General features: G+C 35.6%; 1 protein-coding gene across 26 annotated transcripts in view; it reads right to left on the bottom strand.

The window, feature by feature from the left end:
- The window catches only part of CCSER1 (coiled-coil serine rich protein 1), a 1481066-nt gene that overhangs the window by 1196386 nt on the left and 261835 nt on the right, over positions 1-22845 (bottom strand). For 20 of the 26 annotated variants that reach the window (XR_010156641.1, XR_010156642.1, XM_016951876.3 and 17 more), the window contains exons 4-5: positions 11746-11839; positions 8177-8272 (exon numbers count right to left, since the gene is read on the bottom strand). Coding sequence is in view for 23 of the 26 variants with exons in the window: in XM_016951876.3 (XP_016807365.2) it covers positions 8177-8272; positions 11746-11839 (190 nt within the window). In the remaining 3 variants the exon portion in view is untranslated. The remainder of the gene's footprint in view (positions 1-8176; positions 8273-11745; positions 11840-22845) is intronic. The other 6 variants (XR_010156643.1, XM_001163136.6, XM_054683835.2 and 3 more) reach the window with 1 other exon arrangement.

Raw genomic sequence — 22845 nt, 5'->3', positions numbered from 1 at the left:
CATTTTCATGATACTGATTCTTCCTACCCATGAGCATGGAATGTTCTTCCATTTGTTTGCATCCTCTTTTATTTCATTGAGCAGTGGTTTGTAGTTCTCCTTGAAGAGGTCCTTCACATCCCTTGTAAGTTGGATTCCTAGGTATTTTATTCTCTTTGAAGCAATTGTGAATGGGAGTTCATTCTAGATTTGACTCTCTGTTTGTCTGTTATTGGTGTATAAGAATGCCTGTGATTTTTGCACATTGATTTTGTACCCTGAGACTTTGCTGAAGTTGCTTAGCAGCTTAAGGAGATTTTGGGCTGAGACGATGGGGTTTTCTAGATGTACAATCATGTTATCTGCAAAGAGGGACAATTTTACTTCCTCTTTTCCTAATTAAATGCCCTCTATTTCCTTCCCCTGCCTGATTGCCCTGGCCAGAACTTCCAACACTATGTTGAATAGGAGTGGTGAGAGAGGGCATCCCTGTCTTGTGCCAGTTTTCAAAGGGAATGCTTCCAGTTTTTGTCCATTCAGTATGATATTGGCTGTGGGTTTGTCATAGATAGTTCGTATTATTTTGAGATACATCCCATCAATACCTAATTTATTGAGTTTTTAGCACGAAGTGTTGTCGAATTTTGTCAAAGGCCTTTTCTGCATCTATTGAGATAATCATGTGGTTTTCGTCATTGGTTCTGTTTATATGCTGGATTACGTTTATTGATTTTCGTATGTTGAACCAGCCTTGCATCCCAGGGATGAAGCCCACTTGATCATGGTGGATAAGATTTTGATGTGTCGCTGGATTCAGTTTGCCAGTATTTTATTGAGGATTTTTGCATCAATGTTCATCAGGGATATTGGTCTCAAATTCTCTTTTTTTGTTGTGTCTCTGCCAGGCTTTGGTATCAGGATGATGCTGGCCTCATAAAATGAGTTAGGGAGGATTCCCACTTTTTCTATTGATTGGAATAGTTTCAGAAGGAATGGTACCAGCTCATCCTTGTACCTCTGGTAGAATTTGGCTGTGAATCCATCTGGTCCTGGACTTTTTTTGGTTGGTAGGCTATTAATTATTGCCTCAATTTCAGACCCTATTATTGGTCTATTCAGAGATTCGACTTCTTCCTGGTTTAGTCTTGGGAGGGTGTATGTGTCCAAGAATTTATCCATTTCTTCTAGATTTTCTAGTTTATTTGTGTAGAGGTGTTTCTAGTATTCTCTGATGCTGGTTTGTATTTCTGTGGGATCAGTGGTGATATCCTCTTTGTCATTTTTTATTGCGTCTATTTGATTCTTCTCTCTTTGCTTCTTCATTAGTCTTGCTAGCGGTCTACCAATTTTGTTGATCCTTTCAAAAAACCAGCTCCTGGATTCATTAATTTTTTGAAGGGTTTTTTGTGTCTCTATTTCCTTCAGCTCTGCTCTGATCTTAGTTATTTCTTGCCTTCTCCTAGCTTTTGAATGTGTTTGCTCTTGCTTCTCTAGTTCTTTTAATTGTGATGTTAGGGTGTCAATTTTAGATCTTTCCTGCTTTCTCTTGTGGGCATTTAGTGCTATAAATTTCCCTCTACACACTGCTTTGAATGTGTCCCAGAGATTCTCGTATGTTGTGTCTCTGTTCTCGTTGGTTTCAAAGAACATCTTTATTTCTGCTTCATTTCGTTATGTACCCAGTAGTCATTCAGGAGCAGGTTGTTCAGTTTCCATGTACTTGAGCCGTTTTGAGTGAATTTCTTAGTCCTGAGTTCTAGTTTGATTGCACTGTGGTCTGAGAGACAGTTTGTTATACTTTCTGTTCTTTTACATTTGCTGAGGAGTGCTTTACTTCCAACTATGTGGTCAGTTTTGGAATAGGTGTGGTGTGGTGCTGAAAAGAATGTATATTCTGTTGATTTGGGGTGGAGAGTTCTGCAGATGACTATTAGGTCCCCTTGGTGCAGAGCTGAGTTCAATTCCTGGATATCCTTGCTAACTTTCTGTCTCATTGATGTGTCTAATGTTGATAGTGGGGTGTTAATGTTTCCCATTATTATTGTGTGAGAATCTAAGTCTCTTTGTAGGTCACTAAGTACTTGCTTTATGAATCTGGGTGCTCCTGTATTGGGTGCATATATATTTAGGATAGTTAGTTCTTCTTGTTGAATTGATCCCTTTACCATTATGTAATGGCCTTCTTTGTCTCTTTTGATTTTTGTTGGTTTAAAGTCTGTTTTATCCGAGACTAGGATTGCAACCCCTGCCTTTTTTTGTTTTCCATTTGCTTGGTAGATCTTCCTCCATCCCTTTATTTTGAGCCTATGTGTGTCTCTGCACATGAGATGGGTTTCCTGAATACAGCACACTGATGGGTCTTAACTCTTTATCCGATTTGCCAGTCTGTGCCTTTTAATTGCAGCATTTAGCCCATTTACATTTAAGGTTAGTACTGTTATGTGTGAATTTGATCCTGTCATTATGATGTTAGCTGGTTATTTTGCTCTTTAGTTGATGCAGTTTCTTCCTAGCCTTGATGGTCTTTACAATTTAGCATGTTTTTGCAGTGGCTGGTACCAGTTGTTCCTTTCCATGTTTAGTGCTTCCTTCAGGAGCTCTTTTAGGGCAGGCCTGGTGGTGACAAAATCTCTCAGCATTTGCTTGTCTGTAAAGGATTTTATTTCTCCTTCAGTTAGGAAGCTTAGTTTGGCTGGATATGAAATTCTGGGTTGAAAATTCTTTCCTTTAAGAATGTTGAATATTGGCCCCCACTCTCTTCTGGCTTGTAGAGTTTCTGCTGAGAGATCAGCTGTTAGTCTGATGTTCCCTTTGTGGGTAACCCAACCTTTCTCTCTGGCTGCCCTTAACATTTTTTCCTTCATTTCAACTTTGGTGAATCTGACAATTATGTGTCTTGGAGTTGCTCTTCTCGAGGAGTATCTTTGTGGCGTTCTCTGTATTTCCTGAATTTGAATGTTGGCCCACCTTGCTAGATTGGGGGAGTTCTCCTGGATAATATCCTGGAGAGTGTTTTCCAACTTGTTTCCATTCTCCCTGTCATTTTCAGGTACACCAATTAGACGTAGATTTGGTCTTTTCACATAGCCCCATATTTCTTGGAGGCTTTGTTTGTTTCTTTTTATTCTTTTTTCTCTAAACTACTCTTCTCACTTCATTTCATTCATTTTGTCTTCCATCACTGATACCCTTTCTTCCAGTTGATTGCATCAGTTACTGAGGCTTGCGCATTCATCACGTAGTTCTCGTGCTGTGGTTTTCAGCTCCATGATGTCCTTTAAGGACTTCTCTGCATTGGTTATTCTAGTTATCCATTCATCTAATTTTTTTTCAGTTTTTAACTTCTTTGCCATTTGTTCAAACTTCCTCCTTTAGCTTGGAGTAGTTTGATCTTCTGAAGTCTTCTTCTCTCAGCTCATCAAAGTCATTCTCCGTCCAGCTTTGTTCCATTGCTGGTGAGGAGCTGCATTCCTCTGGAGGAAGAGAGGTGCTCTGATTTTTAGATTTCTGGTTTTTCTGTTCTATTTTTTCCCCATCTTTGTGGTTTTATCTACCTTTGGTCTTTGATGATGGTGACGTACAGATGGGTTGTTGGTGTGGATGTCCTTTCTGTTGGTTAGTTTTCCTTCTAGCAGTCAGGACACTCAGCTGCAGATCTGTTGGTGTTTACTGGAGGTCCACTCTAGACCCTGTTTGCCTGGGTATCAGCAGCGGTGGCTGCAGAACAGTGGATATTGGTGAACCGCAAATGCTGCTGCTTAATCGTTCCTCTGGAAGTTTTGTCTCAGAGGAGTATCCGGCCGTGTGAGTTGTCAGTCCTCCCCTACTGGGGGATGCCTCCCAGTTAGGCTACTCGGGGGTCAGGGACCCACTTGAGGAGGCAGTCTGCCCATTCTCAGATCTCAAGCTGCGTGCCGGGAGAACCACTACTCTATTCAAAGCTGTCAGACAAGGACATTTAAGTCTGCAGAGGTTATTGCTGTCTTTTTTTCATCTGTGCCCTGCCCCCAGATGTGGAGCCTACAGAGGCAGGCAGGCCTCCTTGAGCTGGGTGGACTCTACCCAGTTCGAGCTTCCCAGCCGCTCTGTTTAGCTACTCAAGCCTGGGCAATGGCGGGTGCTCCTCCCCCAGCCTTGCTGTTGCCTTGCAGTTTGATCTTAGACTGCTATGCTAGCAATGAGCGAGGCTCCGTGGACGTAGGACCCTCTGAGCCCTGTGCGGGATATAATCTCCTGGTGTGCCGTTTGTTATGCCCATTGAAAAAGCACAGTATTAGGGTGGGAGTGATCCAATTTTCCAGGTGCCGTCTGTCACCCCTTTCTTTGACTAGGAAAGGGAATTCCCTGACCCCTTGCACTTCCCAGGTGAGGTAATGCCTCGCCCTGCTTCGGCTCATGTAGGGTGCACCGCACCCACTGTCCTGCACCCACTGTCCGGCACTCCCCCATGAGATGAACCCGGTACCTCATTTGGAAATGCAGAAATCACCCGTCTTCTGCGTTGCGCACGCTGGGAGCTGTAGACTGGAGCTGTTCCTATTCGGCCATCTTGGCTCCACCTCTGGATTATCTTTTTGATATGCTGCTGGATTTAGTTCGCTAGTATTTTGTTGAGAATTTTTGCATCTATGTTCATCAGGGATATTTGTCTGTAGTTTTCTTTTGTTATGTCTTTCCCTGGTTTTGGTATCAGGGTGATACTGGCTTCATAGAATGATTTAAGGAGGATTCCCTCTTTCTCTATCTTTCAGAATAGTGTCAACAGGATTGGGACCAATTCTTCTTTGAATGTCTGATAGAATTCAGTTGTGAATCCATCTGGTCCTAAACTTTTTTTGTTGACAGTTTTTAAATGATCATTTCAAGCTTGCTGCTTATTATTGGTCTGTTCAGAGATTTTATATCCTCCTGGTTTAATCTATGAGGGTCATATATTTCCAGGAATTTATCCATCTCCACTAGTTTATGTGTGTAAAGGTGTTCATGGTAGCTTTGAATAATCTTTTGTATTTCTGTGGTATCAGTTGTAATGCCTCCCGTTTTGTTTCTAATTGAGATTATTTGGATCTTCTCTCTTCTTTTCTAGGTTAATCTCGCTAATGGTCTATCAATTTTATTAATTTTTTTCAAAGAAAAAGCTTTTTGATTCATTTATCTTTTGTCTTTTTTGTTGTTGTTGTTTCAGTTTCATTTAGTTCTGCTCTGAATTTCATTATTTATTTTCTTCTGCTGGGTGTGTGTTTGGTTTGTTCTTGTTTCTCCAGTTCCGTGAGGTGTGAGCTTAGATTGCCCATTTGTGCTATTTCAGAATTTTTGATGTAGGCATTTAATTCTACGAACTTTCCTCTTAGCACTGCTTTTACTATATCCCAGAGGTTTTGATAGGTTTTATCACTATTATCATTCAGTTCAAATAATTTTTTAAGTTCCATCTTGATATCATTGGTCACCCAATGATCATGCAGAAGCAAGTTATTTAATTTCCATGTATTTGCATGGTTTTGAAGGTTCCTTTTGGAGCTGATTTCCAATTTTATTCCACTGTGCTCTGAAGGAATATTTGATATAATTTCGATTTCCTTAAATTTACTGAGTCTTGTTTAGTGGCCTGTCATATGGTCTATCTTGGAGAACGTTCCATGTGCTGATGAATACAACATATATTCTGCAGTTGTTGGGTAGAATGTTCTGTAAATATATGTTAAGTCCATTTGTTGTAGGGTATAGTTAAGTCCATTGTTCCTTTGCTGACTTTCTGTCTTGATGACCTGCCTAGTGCTGTCAGTGAAGTATTGAAGTCTCCACCATTATTGTGTTGCCATGTATCTCATTTCTTAGGTCTAATTGTAATTGTTTTCTAAATTTGGGAGCTCCAGTGTTAGGTGCATATATATTTAGAACTGCAATATTTTCCTATTGGACTACTCCTCTTATCATTATATAATGTCCCTCTTTGCCTTTTTTAACTGCTGTTGCTTTAAAGTTTGCTTTGTCTGGTATAATAATAGCTACTCCTGCTCACTTTTGTTGTCCATTTGCATGGAATATCTTTTTCCACCCCTTTATCTTAAGTTTATGTGAATTCTTATGTGTTAGGTGAGTTTCCTGAAAACAGAACAAACTTGTTTAGTGAATTATTACCCATTCTGCCATTCTGTCTCTTTTCAGTGGAGCATTTAGGCTATTTACATTCAATGTTAATATTGAGAGATGAGGCACTATTCTATTCATCATGCTATTTGTTGCCTGCATCCTTTTTTTTTTTCATTTTGTTACTGTTATATAGGTTCAGTGAGATTTATGCTTTAAGGAGTTTCTCTTTTGGTGTATTTTGAAAATTTGTTTCAAGATTTAGAGCTCCTTTTGGCAGTTCCTGTAGTGCTGGCTTGGTAGTGGCGAATTATTTCAGCATTTATTTGTCTGGAAAAGACTTTATCTTTTCTTCATTTATGAAGCTTAGTTTTGCTGGAAACAAAATTCTTGCCTGATAATTGTTTTGTTTAAGAAGGCTAAAAATAGAACCCAATCCCTTCTAGCTTGTAAGGTTTCTGCTGAGAAATCTGCTGTTAATCTGATAGGTTTTCATTTATAAGTTCCCTGATGCTTTTGCCTCACAGCTCTTAAAATTATTTCATTCATCTTGACTTTAGGTAACCTGATGACTGTGTGCCTAGGTCATGATCTTTTTGTGATGAATTTCCAAGGTGTTCTTTGAGCTTCTTGAATTTGGATGTATAGATCTCTAACAAGGCTGGGGAAGTTTTCCTCAGTTATTCCATCAAATACATTTTCCAAACTTTTAAATATCTCGTCTGCCCCAGGAACACCAATTATTCATAGGTTTGGACATGTAACACAGTGCCAAACTTCTTGGAGGATTTATTTTTATTTTTTAGTTATTTTTTCTTTGTCTTTAATGAATTGGGTTAATTTGAAAGCCTTGTCTTTGAGCTCTGAAGTTCTTTCTTCTGCTTGTTCGATTCTATTGCTGAAGCTTTCCAGTGCATTTTGCATTTCTGTGTGTCCTTCATTTCCAGAAGTTGTGATTATTTTTTATTTATGCTATCTATTTCATTGAAGATTTTTCCTTTCATATCCTGTATCATGTTTTTTATTTCTTTAAGTTGGACTTCACCTTTCTCTGGTGCCTCCTTCATTAGCTTAATAATCGACCTTCTAATTCTTTTTACGGCAATTCAGAGATTTCCTTTTGGTTTGGATCCACTGCTGGTGAGCTGGTATGATCTTTTGGGAACGTTAAAGAATATTGTTTTGTCATATTACTAGAATTGTTTCTCTGGTTCCTTCTCATTTGAGTAGACTATGTCAGAGGGAAGATCTGAGACTCATGGACTGCTATTCAGATTCTTTTGTCCCACAGAGTGCTCCCTTGATGTGGTGCTCTCCCCCTTCCCCTAGGAATGGGACTTCCTCAGAGCTGAACTGCAGTGATTGTTTTTGCCCATCCAGGTCTAGCCAACCAGCAGAGCTACTGGGCTCTGGGCTGGTTCTGGGCTGAGCCTGCAGAGTCCTGTGATGAGATCCATCTTCAGGTCTTTCAGACCTGGATACTAGTACCTGCTCTGGTGGAGGTAGCAGGGGAGTGAAGTGGACTCTGTGATGGTCCTTGGTTGTGTTTTTGTTTAGTGCACTGGTTTTGTGTTGGTCAGCTTCCAGCCAGGAAGTAACACTTTCAAGAAGGCATCAGCTGCAGTCCTATAGAGAGGATGCAAACTTGCCCTAGGGACACTTGGTTAAGTATTCAGGTTTCTCAGGCCGTGGGCAGGGCCATAGAACACCCAAGAGATTATAACCTTTGTCTTAGGCCACCAGGGAGGGTAGGGAAAGACCACCAGGTGGGGTAGGGATAGGCATTTCTGAGCTCAGCCTCTCCTTGAGCAGCGGGTCTTGCTGTGACTTTTGTGGGGAATGGGGGTGTGGTTCCCAGTCCAGTGGAGTTATATTCCCGGGGGATTATGGCTGCCTCTGCTGAGTCATATAGTTTGCCAGGGAAGTTGGGGAAAGCTGTCAGTCACATGCCTCACCTCACTCCCATGCAGCCCACGGTCTTAAGGGCCTATCTCACTCCCATCATGCCCCACAACAGCACTGAGTCTATTTTCCAAGCAGCCAGTGACCAGAACTGAGAACTTGCCCCAGACCACGAGCCTCTCATTGAGAAAGCAAGCAGACTCACAGTTTTTTGCCGTCTCAGGGAGCCTGTGGTGGTGATCCAATTCCTTCAAAGGTCTGTGGATTCTCTTGGCTTTCCTGGTATGTTCCTGCAGTAGTTCTTGGAGCAAAAGTTCATGATGTGAGTCTCCACACCCTGCTCTGTTCATCCAAGCAGGAGCTACAAGCTAGTCCTTCCTCCCATCTGCAATCTTAATCTTGTCTTCTGTGGTCTTTTAAAAAGTTAATCTTAGCCATTATAGTAAGCCCTACTATAAACTACCATAATAAGGCTCTGTAGCCAAAAATTCATATGCATTGTCTTTAAGAAGTATTTTTTCAACCCCTTTAATGATTTTCAGTAATATAAGCAGTGGAATATAATGATATCATTATTTCACTTTTCAGACTTTTGAAAATCGCTGTTCTTTTATTAAAAACATCATTTTTGAATGTTTAATGCTGTGATTTTTATCAATATCAATTATCAATTATGAGCTTCTTATAATCTGAGAAGGTCTTTAATTATGTTGCTTAATAAATAAAATAAATTGTATAAAACCAATTCAACTGGAAATAATTCTTTCTCAGCTAAAGTATATAAACATGTGTTTGCTGCTTTTTAAAAAGCACACAACATGGCATCTAAAATGAAATAGGTTTTCAAAAGACATTTTATTAAGTGACATTAAACAATCCAAAGTCACTCTAAGTTATATTTTATCTATTAGAATTGCACTTCAAGTATGCAAACTAATACTATTTATCTTGTGAACAATTTATATGACTCAGTTGATTCAAGTACCCTGGTTTGAGCTTTAACTAAGCAACTACACCTTAAAGTAGACTCAAGAGATTCATTGTAAAAATTATTTCATTTTTATTTAAAATAAATTAATGAGGTACACAGTACTATTATTACTTCGTAAAGGAGAGACTAAAGTTTAAAGAGGTTGATTTTGTCCCCAAGTAAACACACTGAAATAAGTCTTCAGATATTTAAATCATTATTTTCTCATCATCGTGGTTGACTACCAAACATAATTGAGACTGCTATGTTAACTGTAGTGTTTTCTAATTGTTGCTTTGTTTTATTTTTTACTATGAAAATCTTCAAAAAATGTACAAAATAGAGAGAATATTATAATTAATTCATGAACTTTTCACCCCATGCAACTCTTGCCCGGCTTTGATAATTTTTAAGAATTTGTCTACTTTGTTTCATCTATTTCCTTACTCATACTTGTTGGTAAAGCAAAGCCCATATACGATATTGGTACCACCACATTTATCTCTATAAAAAGTTTTCCTGAAAAAATCTAAACAAAACAAAATACCATTTCAACACCCAATAAAATTAACTATAATTCTGCAGTAACAGTCAATCCTCTAATTTCTCTGATTAACTCAGAAACAACTTTATAGAAAAAGCATATATATTTCAAATAAGTATACCAACAAGAATGTCAATTGCATTTGCCTCTTTTAACCTACAACTCCAACTCCTCCTATTTTATCATGCCATTTATCTTTTGAAGAAACCAGACCATTTATCTTGCAGAATCTCCAAATCCTATATTTGGTTGCCCACAATCTTTTTATGACATTTAACATTTTCCCTCCACCCATTCCAATAATTCCTGTAAAATCAAAGTTTGAACTATTTGAATGGATTATTTCTTCTGGGACGGGGATAGGAAGGGGTGAGAGGACACGAACACTTCAGAGGTTGTGCTGTTGTACTTCAGTCAGCATTGCATCAAGAGGGGCAAAGTATATATTCATTACACTTTTTGTGATGTTAGAGAATTGATCAGTGGGTTTGGTTTTGGTATTCCCCATCTAATCCATCCTTGAAAAGAAAAGTTCTCTATCAACAATACATCCTTACAATCGGGTGGCCATGGTGACTCAAACTTGTAATCCCTGCACTTTGGGAGACTGAGGCAAGTGGATCTTTTGAGCCTAAGAGTTCAAGACCAGCCTGGGCAACATGGTGAAACCCTGTCTCTACTAAAATACAAAAATTGGATGTGGTGGCATGCATTTGCAGTCCCAGCTACTTGGGAGGCTGAGATGGGAGATTTACTTGAGCCCAGGAGGCAGAAGTTGTGGTGAGCTGAGATCACACCACTGGACTCCAGCCTGGGCAACAGAGCCAGACCTTGTTTCAAACAAAACAAAACAAAAACAAATAATATATCCTTACAATAATGCCATAGCAGATTTGGATACTGTCCTCCTTCTTTTTAATGACTGTTTGGTAAACCATTGTATATTCAACAAGTATCCTATTGATAAACATTTCAGGTGCTTCCAATATTTTTCCATTATAAATATTTTGCAGTGAATAATTATATGCATGTACTATTTTGTCTGTTGCCAGTATCATAGAATTAGATATCTAGAAGTTAAGTTGTTGGATCTAACTTGTAAAAACCATCTGCATAAAAGTGTGAAAATCTACATTTTTAGAAGGATATCTGTCAAATCAACTGCAGGAAAAATGTCCCAAGACATTTTTATCCTAAAGTGGTATTCAACTGAAAAAATTTTAAATGCAGTTTCTTGTTTGGTATTAGCCTAAAATAGAGTGTAAGAAAATATCAACATTGTTATTGCCTTCTTTTGACAATTGATAATATGATATTATCTATTATCCAAATATACTACATAAATGAAAATTCATCATAAAGTTTTACAACTAAAAATAACTACAGAGGTTATGTCTAATTTCCACGAATTAAAAATAAAGACACTACCATATAAGAGACTGATTTTCTTAAATGTATGCAGTAGGTCCCAAGGTTCTAAAGCTTTAGTTTAATACTATATCCACTTGAAAATGACTATGTTAAAGACATTATTAGCAACAAAAAAAGTAAGTGTAAATGTTTACTTTTGCTGTCAAATATCTAAATTTGAATGGACAACCAATAATTCCTATAACCAACTTTAAAGAGAGTAATTCTGGAATTTGGAGACATAATATTTTATGCTTTAATATAAATTTAAACTATTACAAATATATCAGGCTCCCTCAAGTCATTCAACAAAAACTTATTTACCTCCTCTCTAACTCTATGTGTGTGTATATGTTTATGAGTGTGCATTTGTGACTGCTACTGGTAATTAGTACTTTTGAGATCAACCTTATTGCATCAACATTAACCTATGTAGGAAGTGGCTAAGATTTGGAGCAGTAAATCTTAGATCCACAAAACTTCCATTTGGTTATATAAAATAAATGAAAAGTGAGATTATAATTATTGCTTTCTTCCACAAAACAGAAGAAAATATTAAACTTTTTGTTAATTATTTAACTAGAATATTTCCTATTTTGGAAAGATTGTTTTATAGTTTTTCTTATTTATAATTATCTTCCAACAGGATTTATATTTCCATAAAAGGCTTTAAAATCATTTAACACACCCAAATTATGTCTCCATGGTACCTAGCATGTTCTTTGCATATAGACTATAAAAACTGAGGCCTGAAAAGATAGAAGGCAGCCTTAACAGTGTTTAGGCTATCAGTGAAAGCTACTGACCAGGGTAGGAGTTGTATGATATTATTCATCTCTTTAACACTTACCAGAAGGGTGAAGACTCTGTTCCTCTAAAAATTCAAGATCAAGCATTAGATCATCTTCATCCAGTTCACAAGATCCCAAATTATTCAAAACATCCTGAAGAAAAATCAAAACCAACAATTAGAAACCAAAACACTGAGTAAATGAGGAAATACTCATATGTGGAAGCCGTGAAGCAAAAATGAATTCCAAATCAGAATGAAAAGTTTTAACTGAGTCTCAGAAATTATTTGACACCTATGGGCTTTAAAATTATCAGTCCAATAAAAAATTCCAAGACTTATTCTAAAACCTCTTAACTTTTCCAATTATCTGCACATTCATTTTTTTTCTTTTTTAATGATATTTATGTAACTTATAATTAAATGGAAGTACATATGGGCAGATATGAAAGATATTTATTAGAAGTCAGGAAATGATTTCTTGATATGAGAAATACAGGTAAGTGTTTATTTGAATAAAAACTTCTTCAGTGATATTAAAAAGGAATTTGCTCACTGCAAACACATAAAAAGTATATACACATTTTTCAAATAGAAGTCTGTGAAATGAAACTTCAGTTACTTTTTCTAATATTTATATTTCAAATGTAGGTAACATTCTTCTAACACATTTAATGAATTGTTTTTCAAACAAATTTTGTATATTGTGACAACTGTGAAATATTAATTTAGACCATGCTTGGAAGTGAAAATTTGGCTACCATTTGCCAATTATTTGTTTTACATCAGGAAGAATGGGCAGGAAAACAATCTATATTAATTAGATTAAAATTAATTATTGACTTGCATTATACCATAATATATCAGAGCTGAGATTATGTTTCCTATTTTATTTTCAAGAGGGCAAATAGCAAAATAAACTAGAAGGCTACACTGAGAAGTCTTGAGAAGAGATGGTAATGTGCTGAGGTGCAGAGGCAGGAATTGCTGAAGAAGGAATAAAGTCCTGATTTGTATATTTGTATATATATAAATGGGTGATAAGTATATTAAGAAAAGTAAGAACTTATTAGAGACTAACAATGAAATAACAAATGTACAGAAAAATAGAACATCAAAGACATCAAAAAAACAGCCTAAATACTAAATGGTGGCACGCCATCTCAGGTCACTTTTCAGCTAATTCGAATGTTAGCATAATTTGTAGTTAAAGTAGTATTCATTACGGAAAGCTAATAATATTTTCAAATAGACAGTGAACACTTTAGTCCTTGGGTTTAAAAGTAAGGACACTGGGGCTTTTAAATAAACCTCTTTAACAATTCAAATTAAACATTATTAAACTTTAAAAACACGTGGGATCCATGAATAGTGCACATACCAAGGTGTTAAGTATACCCAAATCTAAGTGCTTCTTTCTCCAAACGAAGGTAATGAATAACTTAAACTATAAATAAAATCACTTGTTTATTGGAAGCTCTGTTCCATACAGTGTCAGCGATAGTCCAATAAGAATAAACTACTTATCTATATACATTTAAAAATGAGAAAATATAGGCAGCAAAAGATAAGCTGTCGTACTAAAAATGCAAAACAGAAAATTAAAACAACAACAACAAAACATAATTGAAGTTGTGGAAAAGGAAAAGCTTTTTAAAGGGAGAATTTTGTGAAGACACTGATGTGAGTGTTTATCAAACACACTATCCAAATGAGAGACTCTTAACCTGGTAGTTAATAATATATTAGTCAAAATACATTTTATAGTGAAAGGATAGTAATTTATCCAATTTCAAATTGGGGTAAATAATTTTACACTTGGATTTTGAATTCATGGGATTTAATTGTATCCTTCCAAAATTTATAAAAAATCCTAAACCCCAGTACCTTAGAATATGACTGCATTTGGAGACAGAGCCCTGAAAGAGACAATAAAGGTTAAACAAGCTCATATGGATGGGCACTCCAATGGGACTGGTGTTCTTATAAGAATAGATTAGGACACAGACAGCACACACAGAGAGTGATGAAGACACAGAGATGTGATGAACCATGTGAATTCACAGAGGGAGGGAAGATAGGTCATTTGCAAGCCAAGGAGAGAGGCCTCAGGAGAAACCAAACTTGCCATCACCTTGATCTTGGACTTCCAGCTTCCAGAACTGTGAGAAAACAAATTTCTGTTGTTTAAGCCACCCAGTCTGTAGTATTTTGTTATGGCAGCCCTGGCAAACCAATACAACCAACAAGACTTAGAAAGCAGTGAAGGACAGAACAAAGGAAATAAATGAATGCAAGGCACATAACTACCATTTTTTATTATACCAAGTGAGGACATCTTAGACATTGTAAACTTCTAGAACAAGATTTTCACAGCATTCCTCCTTTTTAATTGGAACCACCCTACCCAATCCATCTAGCTATAAAGGGAGCTACCAGATTCTTATATGAGCCAAACTCCTTCTCCTTGGTGAACGGTCCAAGATGGACATCTTAACCAAACTTGGTGACCAAAGCCCCATCCCAGAAATGAAAAAAAGTCTCTGTCTGGTGATACATACTGCAAGATGCAAAACACTGTCATCACAGGGGCTATGGATTTCATTGTGTAGTCAAGACCAGTCTAAGCCTACTTGAAAAATTAAAAAATGTCATAGGTGGGTCATGTTGTTCCTGTTTCCAGCAGTTCCTGAGATCCAGAGGCATACATGATGTTTTCAAGGTGGTTGTTCAATCCTTTTTTGAATTCTGACAGTTAATACGTTCACCCACAATTTGAAATAAAATTTTAAAATATTTTATTTTTTGAACAGGGAAATATTAAAATCTCTGCCACTGCTATTCTAACATTTCACATAAGACAGCAACACCAATAAAGTGAACAAACTAAATTTGGAAAATTCACGACATTGTTCTCATTTTATTTTCCTTTTGCAGGTAACACTTGACACTTGGACTAGCAGGGTTCCATTTGCCACTGGTCTAGATGAATTGCTTCCTAAATCTACTTATTCTAAATTGCCTTCCTTTGATATTGTGCTTACAAAGCAACTTTCTTGTTACTGTAGAGAAGAATCTTTGAAGCTGGTGAAACTTCATAATAAAATAACAGTACATGCAGCAACATGATATGTTACAGAAAATAATCAATGTTGAATTCATAAACCTAAAAACGTGTTTTCCAGATCTCTCCCTAAAAGACACCAATAGCAGCAACAGTCCTTTTGCCGACAGCTAGCACTGATATTGGTCAGTCCTAGCAGCTGGATACTTGCTGACTAATATCTATTAATAAATAATGCTAATAAAAATCAAGGTCCTTTACTTAGAAAGGGAAAAGAAAGAAAGAAAGAAAAGAAGAAAGACATAAAACAATGTTTCTGGGACAATCATTTTGTTGCCGAGAAAACAAAATTCACCTAAGAAAAAAATTAGTGGCTGTTTTCAAAAGCTAGATAAGGAAAGCAACTTAGATGGCTTCTCCCTAGGTAATCTCTGGCAATATGAGCATGAAAAAAAAGTAATCAGTATGACTAAATAGAATAATTTGAGACTGTTGAAGGTTAGCTTTTTTCTAGAAAAGAAAAAATGAAGGATATAAAAAAGGTACTACTAATTTAAAAAATACAAATTGAGTAGAAAATTGTTAATTTATATTGGTTTTACAGTTTATATATGGGTATTTTGTTTTTCTTATTATACTTATGTTTATAAAATGTAGTCATGTATTTCTTTCTGTCTGTATAGCCAAGGATCTGTAAGTAAACCAGTAGTACCAAAAGTAGTACTGTACTAGGAACAGAAAAAACTGTTTAGCACCAATGGTCACATGTAGGAATCAGGTAAAAAAAAGAAATCCAGCAATTGGTTAACACTAATGATGATATCTCAAATATAAGAGGGTGCAATTATGCATTTCAGACATTTGATAAATTAGCAGAATGTAGAAGTAGAGTGATAACTAAGAAAAAATAGTTTCTCATCTCCTGGTAGATAAAATCACTAGATAGCCCTACATAATAAAGAAATAATAATGAAAGTCCATGAGTTTTTGTTTGTTTGTTTGTTTTTGTTTTTCGAGATGGAGTCTTTCTCTGTGGCCTGGGCTGGAGTGCAGGGGTGCGATCTTGGCTCACTGCAACCTCTGCCCCCTGGGTTTAAGCAATTCTCCTGCTTCAGCCTCCGGAGTAGCTGGGATTACAGGCGTGTACAACCACACCCAGCTACTTTTTTTTTTTTTTTTTTTTTTTTTTTTGTATTTTTAGTAGAGACGGGGTTTCACCATGTTGGCCAGGCTGGTCTTGAACTTCTGACCTCATGTCTGCCGCTTTGGCCTCCCAAAGTGCTGGGATTACAGGCATGAAGGTTTTAATAATGTTAACATAGCAGGAACAAGAAAAGTGTTAAATAACACAAGCAAATGGGATTTAAAAAGAAAATCATTTTGTGAGAGGACACCCATATTACACAAAATTAAAAGGTGGGCTTTAACTTAAAAAAAAAAAAGACATAAGAGCACATAGCAAGTAGAGTTTAATTGTAAAAGCAAAGTCCAACATTATGGCCAGTATGATGGGTTTGAAGCTTCTCTGAATATACAGCAAATTCCAATCACTAGACCAAACAATCATCTAGTTGACAACTCAGAATTTTAACATTTAAGAGATGGCTTTCTTGTAGGTCTAGTTTGGTTAAAGCCTAAGAAAGTGAAAAAATGGACTTGTCTTACATTTCTGAAATCCCAGAGAAATATAAATGCTACATCTGCAAAATGTAAAAACAAGAAAAATATTAAAAGAAATATAAATGCCTAGCATTAATACATTTGTAATCAGTTTTAATGGAAGCATACTGATTTGCTTTTGGATCACTGTAACATGTACAATTTTCTCCTTTAAAAGTGGCTAAAAGTAGGAAATCGTGTCATTTACAACAACATGGATGAACATGGAGGACATTACACTAAGTGAAGTAAGTCAGGCACAGAACATAAATACCACATGATCTCACATGGGTGTGGAAATCTTAAACAGCCAAACAAACTCAGAGAAGCAGAAAGTTGAATGGTGTTTACCAGAGGCTGAGGTATGTGTGGAAAAGGGAGATCAAGGACAAAAGTACAAAGCCTCAGTTAGGAGAAGTAAGTTCTGAAGATCTGTTGTACAACATGGTGACTATTATTAATAATAATGTGTTGTATACTTGAAAATTGCTGAGAAAGTAAAATGTTTTCACCACAAAAATGATAAATATGTGAGGTGATGGCTATGTTATTTATCCAGGAAGACAAATATGATTTATTCAACAGTGTACACATATATAAAAATCATGTTGTACACCATGAATCCATAAAATAGAATTTTTATTTTTCAACTAATAACATGAAATGTCATAGAATCATAAAAAATAAAGATATATGTATAAAAGAAATAACATTAAAGTGGTTAAAGCATTTAAGATAAATTGATATATTACACTGGGCATTTTAATTACACACTGGAAAGAATTTACTTATATAAAATTTAAACAAATATATAAAGGCCATCAAAAATGTTATGTAATACGTGTTCTAATTAATTGGTATGTAAGATTTATGTAGCTATTTTTAGAAGAGTTTGTTTAACTGTAAGGAAATGCTAATTATTAACAAAAGTCAAAAGATTAGTAAATTACATACTAAACCAAACACAATGTTATGAAGTATTCTCTTCAAAAGCAGACATTTACAAATCTTTCAGCCATACTGACTACTCATGTAATCTCCCAAATGACTTGATATCAAGAGGCATTAAGACTAAACTGAGTAATTATTAGTGAAGTAATTCAAGAATTAATTTTCTAAGCTCTAGGGATATGACAATGAATGTAAAGGGCATGGTGTCTTTCCTCATATATCTTATAGATAACTATATTCTAGTAAAAAAATAGCAATGCCTTTCATAAGTAAATCAAATATGATTTATAAATCAGCCCCTTATGTTTGGTTAGTGTGAATCAATTCTCCAGATCATTGTTCCTAATGGCAGAAATAATGAAATTGAATTTCTGAAGCTACAGAATTGAAAAAAAAAAAAAAAGTAAGATGTAACCATTCAGCTGGGCATAGTGGCTCACACCTGTAATCCCAACACTTTGGGAGGCTGAGGCACAAGGATCACTTAAAGCCAGGAATTTAAGACCATCCTGGGCAAAACAGCGAGACCCCCCTCTCTGCAATTTTTTTTTTTTAATTAGCCAAGTATGGTGGTGCATGCCTAGAGTCCAGCTACGCAGGGGGCTGAGGCAAGAAGACTGCTTGAGCCCAGGACTTGGAGGCTGCAGTGAGTCATGACTGTGCCACTGCACTCCAGCATGGGCGATGGAGCAAGGTCCTGTCCCAAAAAAAAAAAAAAAAAAAAGGAAGATATAATTATTGTATAAAGCCGGTTCCCAAACAACCCAGTAGTTTCATGAATCTCTTTATTAATATTTTTAAATTACTAAAACAGTCATTAATTATGTCTCATAGAGAAGTTATTAATCACATATCTATACTGTTATATTTTAGTCAAATAACTATCAGAACAGGCCTAAAATATCTAAGGGCAATATTTGACATGCTGGTTTGGACTTCAGTGGTTTTTTATTTTATATTTACTTGACATAGTATAACTGCTGTAATCATTATGAGGTCTAAAAATGGAGAGGATTATTTAAATTAATAAGACGTTTACAGCCTAGTCAGCATTCTTCTAGTCATTCTACCTTATGATCAGGTGCTGCCAAGATACACATTTCCTTCTCCACTATTCCAACCATAGGATTCTACAGAGTGACTCACAGGGAAACACAGTTTTATTATTAAAACACTTGTGACATAGTTATTGTAGAAGATCCTCAGTCAAACTTCCCTGTGTCAGTCTAAACACAAACATTCTGAGACTTACCTTACAATTAATTACATTTGCCTTTTTACTTGGGAAAAAAAGACATAAACTAATTAGGTAAGTGTCCTTAAGTAAATCACATTATCCCAGGAAGATAAATTATAAATTGCAAAAAAATGAGAGATGTACAAGTGACAAGATTTCATCATTGACACAGTCAAGAGCAAGACATAGGAATAGACTGGGTACATACAGTTTGGTAAAAGTTGAGTTGTACACACTACGTATGCAGTGGAGAAGAGAAAACAATACACCAGTAGTGCATATATTTTTAATACTGTGATTTCACTGTTATTTTTTGAAAAGACAATTAACCTGGCAATATTATATAATTACTGCTCTGAGGATAGTTATTTGGCTTTGATTTCTGGATTGCGTTAAGAAAGCATACTCAATCCTTATGATAGAATTGCCTTAAACTCTCAGCATAGCAGCCACAAAGTATTTTCACTTGTTCTTTGCTAAGTATTGATTTACCTTATGGTTTTGAGTAACTCAAAATACATCTTTAATGAATATTTTCAAAAATGTGTCTTAATTCTATGAATTCTTGCTCTGGAGGCTTCCCACTACAAGTCCAAAAACATATACATTTTGCAAACATGAATAGAGAGCTTATGTTATTCCTTATAATAATATGATGTCATTATACATTTTTGCAAAGGAGAATATTTAGTTTGGATTGCTGTGTGTTTTTGTATTTAAATGTGAAATATCTAGCAAAATGAGATTCTGAAAGGTATGCCCAGAGTTTTTCATTCTTCCTCTTATGCTGAGAAAAGGTAAATTACAATATTAATTTTTCCAAATAGCACAGTACTAAAATACTAAAACTTAAAAGTTATGCTATAATACTTTGCTGTTTAGAAAAAGCTAATATTTATATGGATTCATAATTTATATGAATTTAAACCAATATCTGAATCCATACAAAATTTAAAACTAAACTCAGAACATTTTCATTTTAATCTGTGCATGGGAATAAAGTAAATATAATTTTATTATTAAGTAATAGAAAAAGAAAACTGATGAGTATAAATATATTACTTAAGTAGAAAACTTCCTATTTCAAAGTTAAAATTTAATGACTGCTGTTAGTTTAAAAATTCATGCTTTTTTCTTTTTATCACTTAAAATATTAGAGAAGAAAAACAAAAATAAGAGAGGTTCTACTCTCATGACAAAGTAGAACTAACATCACAGACACCATCTCCTTGATTCTAAACCTAACTGCATGAGTTTGTATCACTGTCAATAAAGCAATACTTAAATATTCTTTATAAAATAGTCAACTCCACTGAAAGCAACATTTCTCTTCAATAAAATACCTCAATTATACTGTAGTTCTTTGGTAGGTGATAAACATGGTAATGGGGAAAATAATATAAGAGATAAAATATTTAAAACTTCCATATATTAAAAAATCTGGGAAAAGTGATTATTTCTAACCTTCATTCTTCTTTGTGTACTAGAGGAATTGAATATTTCACTAACAAAGTGTACTTCATTACCTTCTAATCTGTGTTCCCATAAACTTCTGCCAGCCACCATTCTAGTTCCTCAACTCTCATTTATAATTTGTTCTACACACTACTCTTTACCCATTTGTAAAATATAAAACCACAATGACATACAATCTCACTCTAGCTAAAATGGCTATTATTACTATTGATGTTTTTAAATTTTTTATTTTTAATTTTATGAGTACACAGTGGGTATATTTTATTTTAAATTTTATGAGTACACAGTGGGTATATATATATGTATATATATATACACATATATATATGGGTGTGTGTGTGTATATATATATATATATATATAGTACATGAGATATTTTGATACAAGCCTACAATGTGTAATAATCACATCAGGCTAAATGGTGTATTCATCACCTCAAACATTTATCATTTCTTTGTGTTACAAACAAAAGGGCTACTTTTTTTTCTTTTTTTTTTTTTTTTTGAGACAGAGTCTTGCTCTGTCGCCCAGGCTGGAGCGCAATGGCACGATCTCGGCTCACTGCAACCTCCGCCTCCCAGGTTCAAGAGATTCTCCTGCCTCAGCCTCCCGAGTAGCTGGGATTACAGGCACATGCCACCATGCCCGGCTATTTTTTTTTTTTTTTTGTATTGTTAGTAGAGGGGAGTTTCATCATGTTGGCCAGGCTGGTCTTGAACTCCTGACCTCAGGTGATCTGTCCGCCTCAGCCTCTCAAAGTGCTGGGATTACAGGAATGAGCCACCATGCCCAGCCCAGAAGGGCCACTATTAAAAAGTCAAAAAACAAGAGATCCTTGCAAGGCTGCACAGAAAAAGGAACAGTTGTACATTGTTGGTGGGAATGTAAACTAGTTGAGCCACTGTGGAAAAGAGTTTGGAGATTTCTCAGAGAACTTAAAACGAAACTACCACTCAACTCAGCAATCCCATTACTGGTATATATCAAAAAGAAAATAAATCATTCTACCAAAAAGATATATACACTTGTATCTATGTTAATTGCAGCACTATTCACAATAGCAAAGACATGGAATAATCCTAGGACCCCATCAATGGTGGACTGGATAAAGAAAATGTGGTGCATATACACCATGGAATACCACACAGCCATAAAAAAGGACAAAAGCATGTCTTTTGCAGCAACATGGATGGAGGCGGAGGCCATTATCAACTTAAATCAGGAACAGAAAACCAAATATAGCATATCCTAACTTATAAGTGGGAGATAAACATTGGGTAATACCGGACAAAAAGATGGCAACAATAGACACTGGGGACTACTTGGCATGTGGGAGATAAAGGGTCAGAAGGGTGAAAAACCTAACTACTGGGTACAATGCTACCTACCTGGGTGATGGGATCTATTGTACCTCAGACCTCAGCATCATGATACCCATGTAACAAACCTGTACATGTACCCCCGAATATTCAATAAAAGTTGAAATTAAGAAATGAAAAATACAGTTCTCATTTGTATATATTCACTGCCCAACACACAAAAAGATGTAAATGGTATGTGTCTACAGAACACTAAATAGTAGTAAATCCCTTGTTACTCAAATGCCTACATTATCTCTACCTCTGCAAAATTGATTCCTACAAACTTTAGCCAAACATACTGCCTTCTAAAAATGTCATTTGAATTTCTTTCATTGCACCTTTACTGAGTGTATCCCCTTTTCTCAAATGCCGGTAGAGTAAACACAAGGTAATATATCTAGATTTTATTATATGACAGATTTTCTTTACAATACATATAATACGTGCTAAAAATGCCTCATGATAATGATAGACAAGTTAAAAAGCTTTTCTCAAAAGAATTACCTTTATGAGAGCATTGCTTAAGGCCAAGAGTTGGAGACCAGCCTGGGCAACATAGCAAGACTGCATCTCTATAATACTTTTAATTTTAAAAAAAACTAGAAATTAAAAAATACTTGTTTTTATGTTCAGCATGTGCTGGACTCATGGAACAGAGACACAATGTGCTGTGTCCACTTAAGTAGAAGATAGTTACAAAGGAATAAATACGGACTATTTATTGTACTTCCTGCTAGAAAAGTCTGGAGAAATATAACTATCTCACTCTTTGTGCTCCATCTGATCAGTTCTTGAGGTTTCAGAGTCTCTACTGTTGTATCACTATAATGTAAAGAAAATAATATCTCATTTACCTAATAATATCCCATTATGATGTCACTAAATGATAATAATAACTCATTTAATTACATGGAAATGAGATGTCATGTTTCCAAACTATTTTGATGAAGAACAGCAGTTTCCTTTTTAAAGCACCATTTTTTATAATCTGTTGGTTATTTTGATGAAAATACATTATCCAGAAAAAGCACTCATATGTAATACAGAGGAATGTTTAAAGACATTTACTTGCTATATAGCCCTATACTTGCTTAGTTGGCTTAGCATTTCCGAGTAATGCTTGCTTTTTTTTCCTAAAGTTGTCATGTCAGCCTCACTGGAAATGTTTATTTTTCACAACTGTCAGTGTGTATAATTCTGAAAATTGTATGAATTTCCCATCACGTTATTATCTCATCATATGCTGGAGTTAGCCAAAAAGAACCTAATACATTAACTTGTTAAACCAGTGGCCATAATGTTAATCACAAAGCAAAATTAAGACCTTCTTGTTAAAAATCGTTGTAGTTCTTAAAAAGTGGACATTTTTGTGGCATGGATATTTTTCCTGTAATTAAGATACAAGTTTTATT

Source organism: Pan troglodytes, chromosome 3, assembly GCF_028858775.2.
Source record: "Pan troglodytes isolate AG18354 chromosome 3, NHGRI_mPanTro3-v2.0_pri, whole genome shotgun sequence".
NCBI classification, from domain to species: Eukaryota; Metazoa; Chordata; class Mammalia; order Primates; family Hominidae; genus Pan; species Pan troglodytes.
This window is presented reverse-complemented; position numbering and strand designations above follow the sequence as displayed.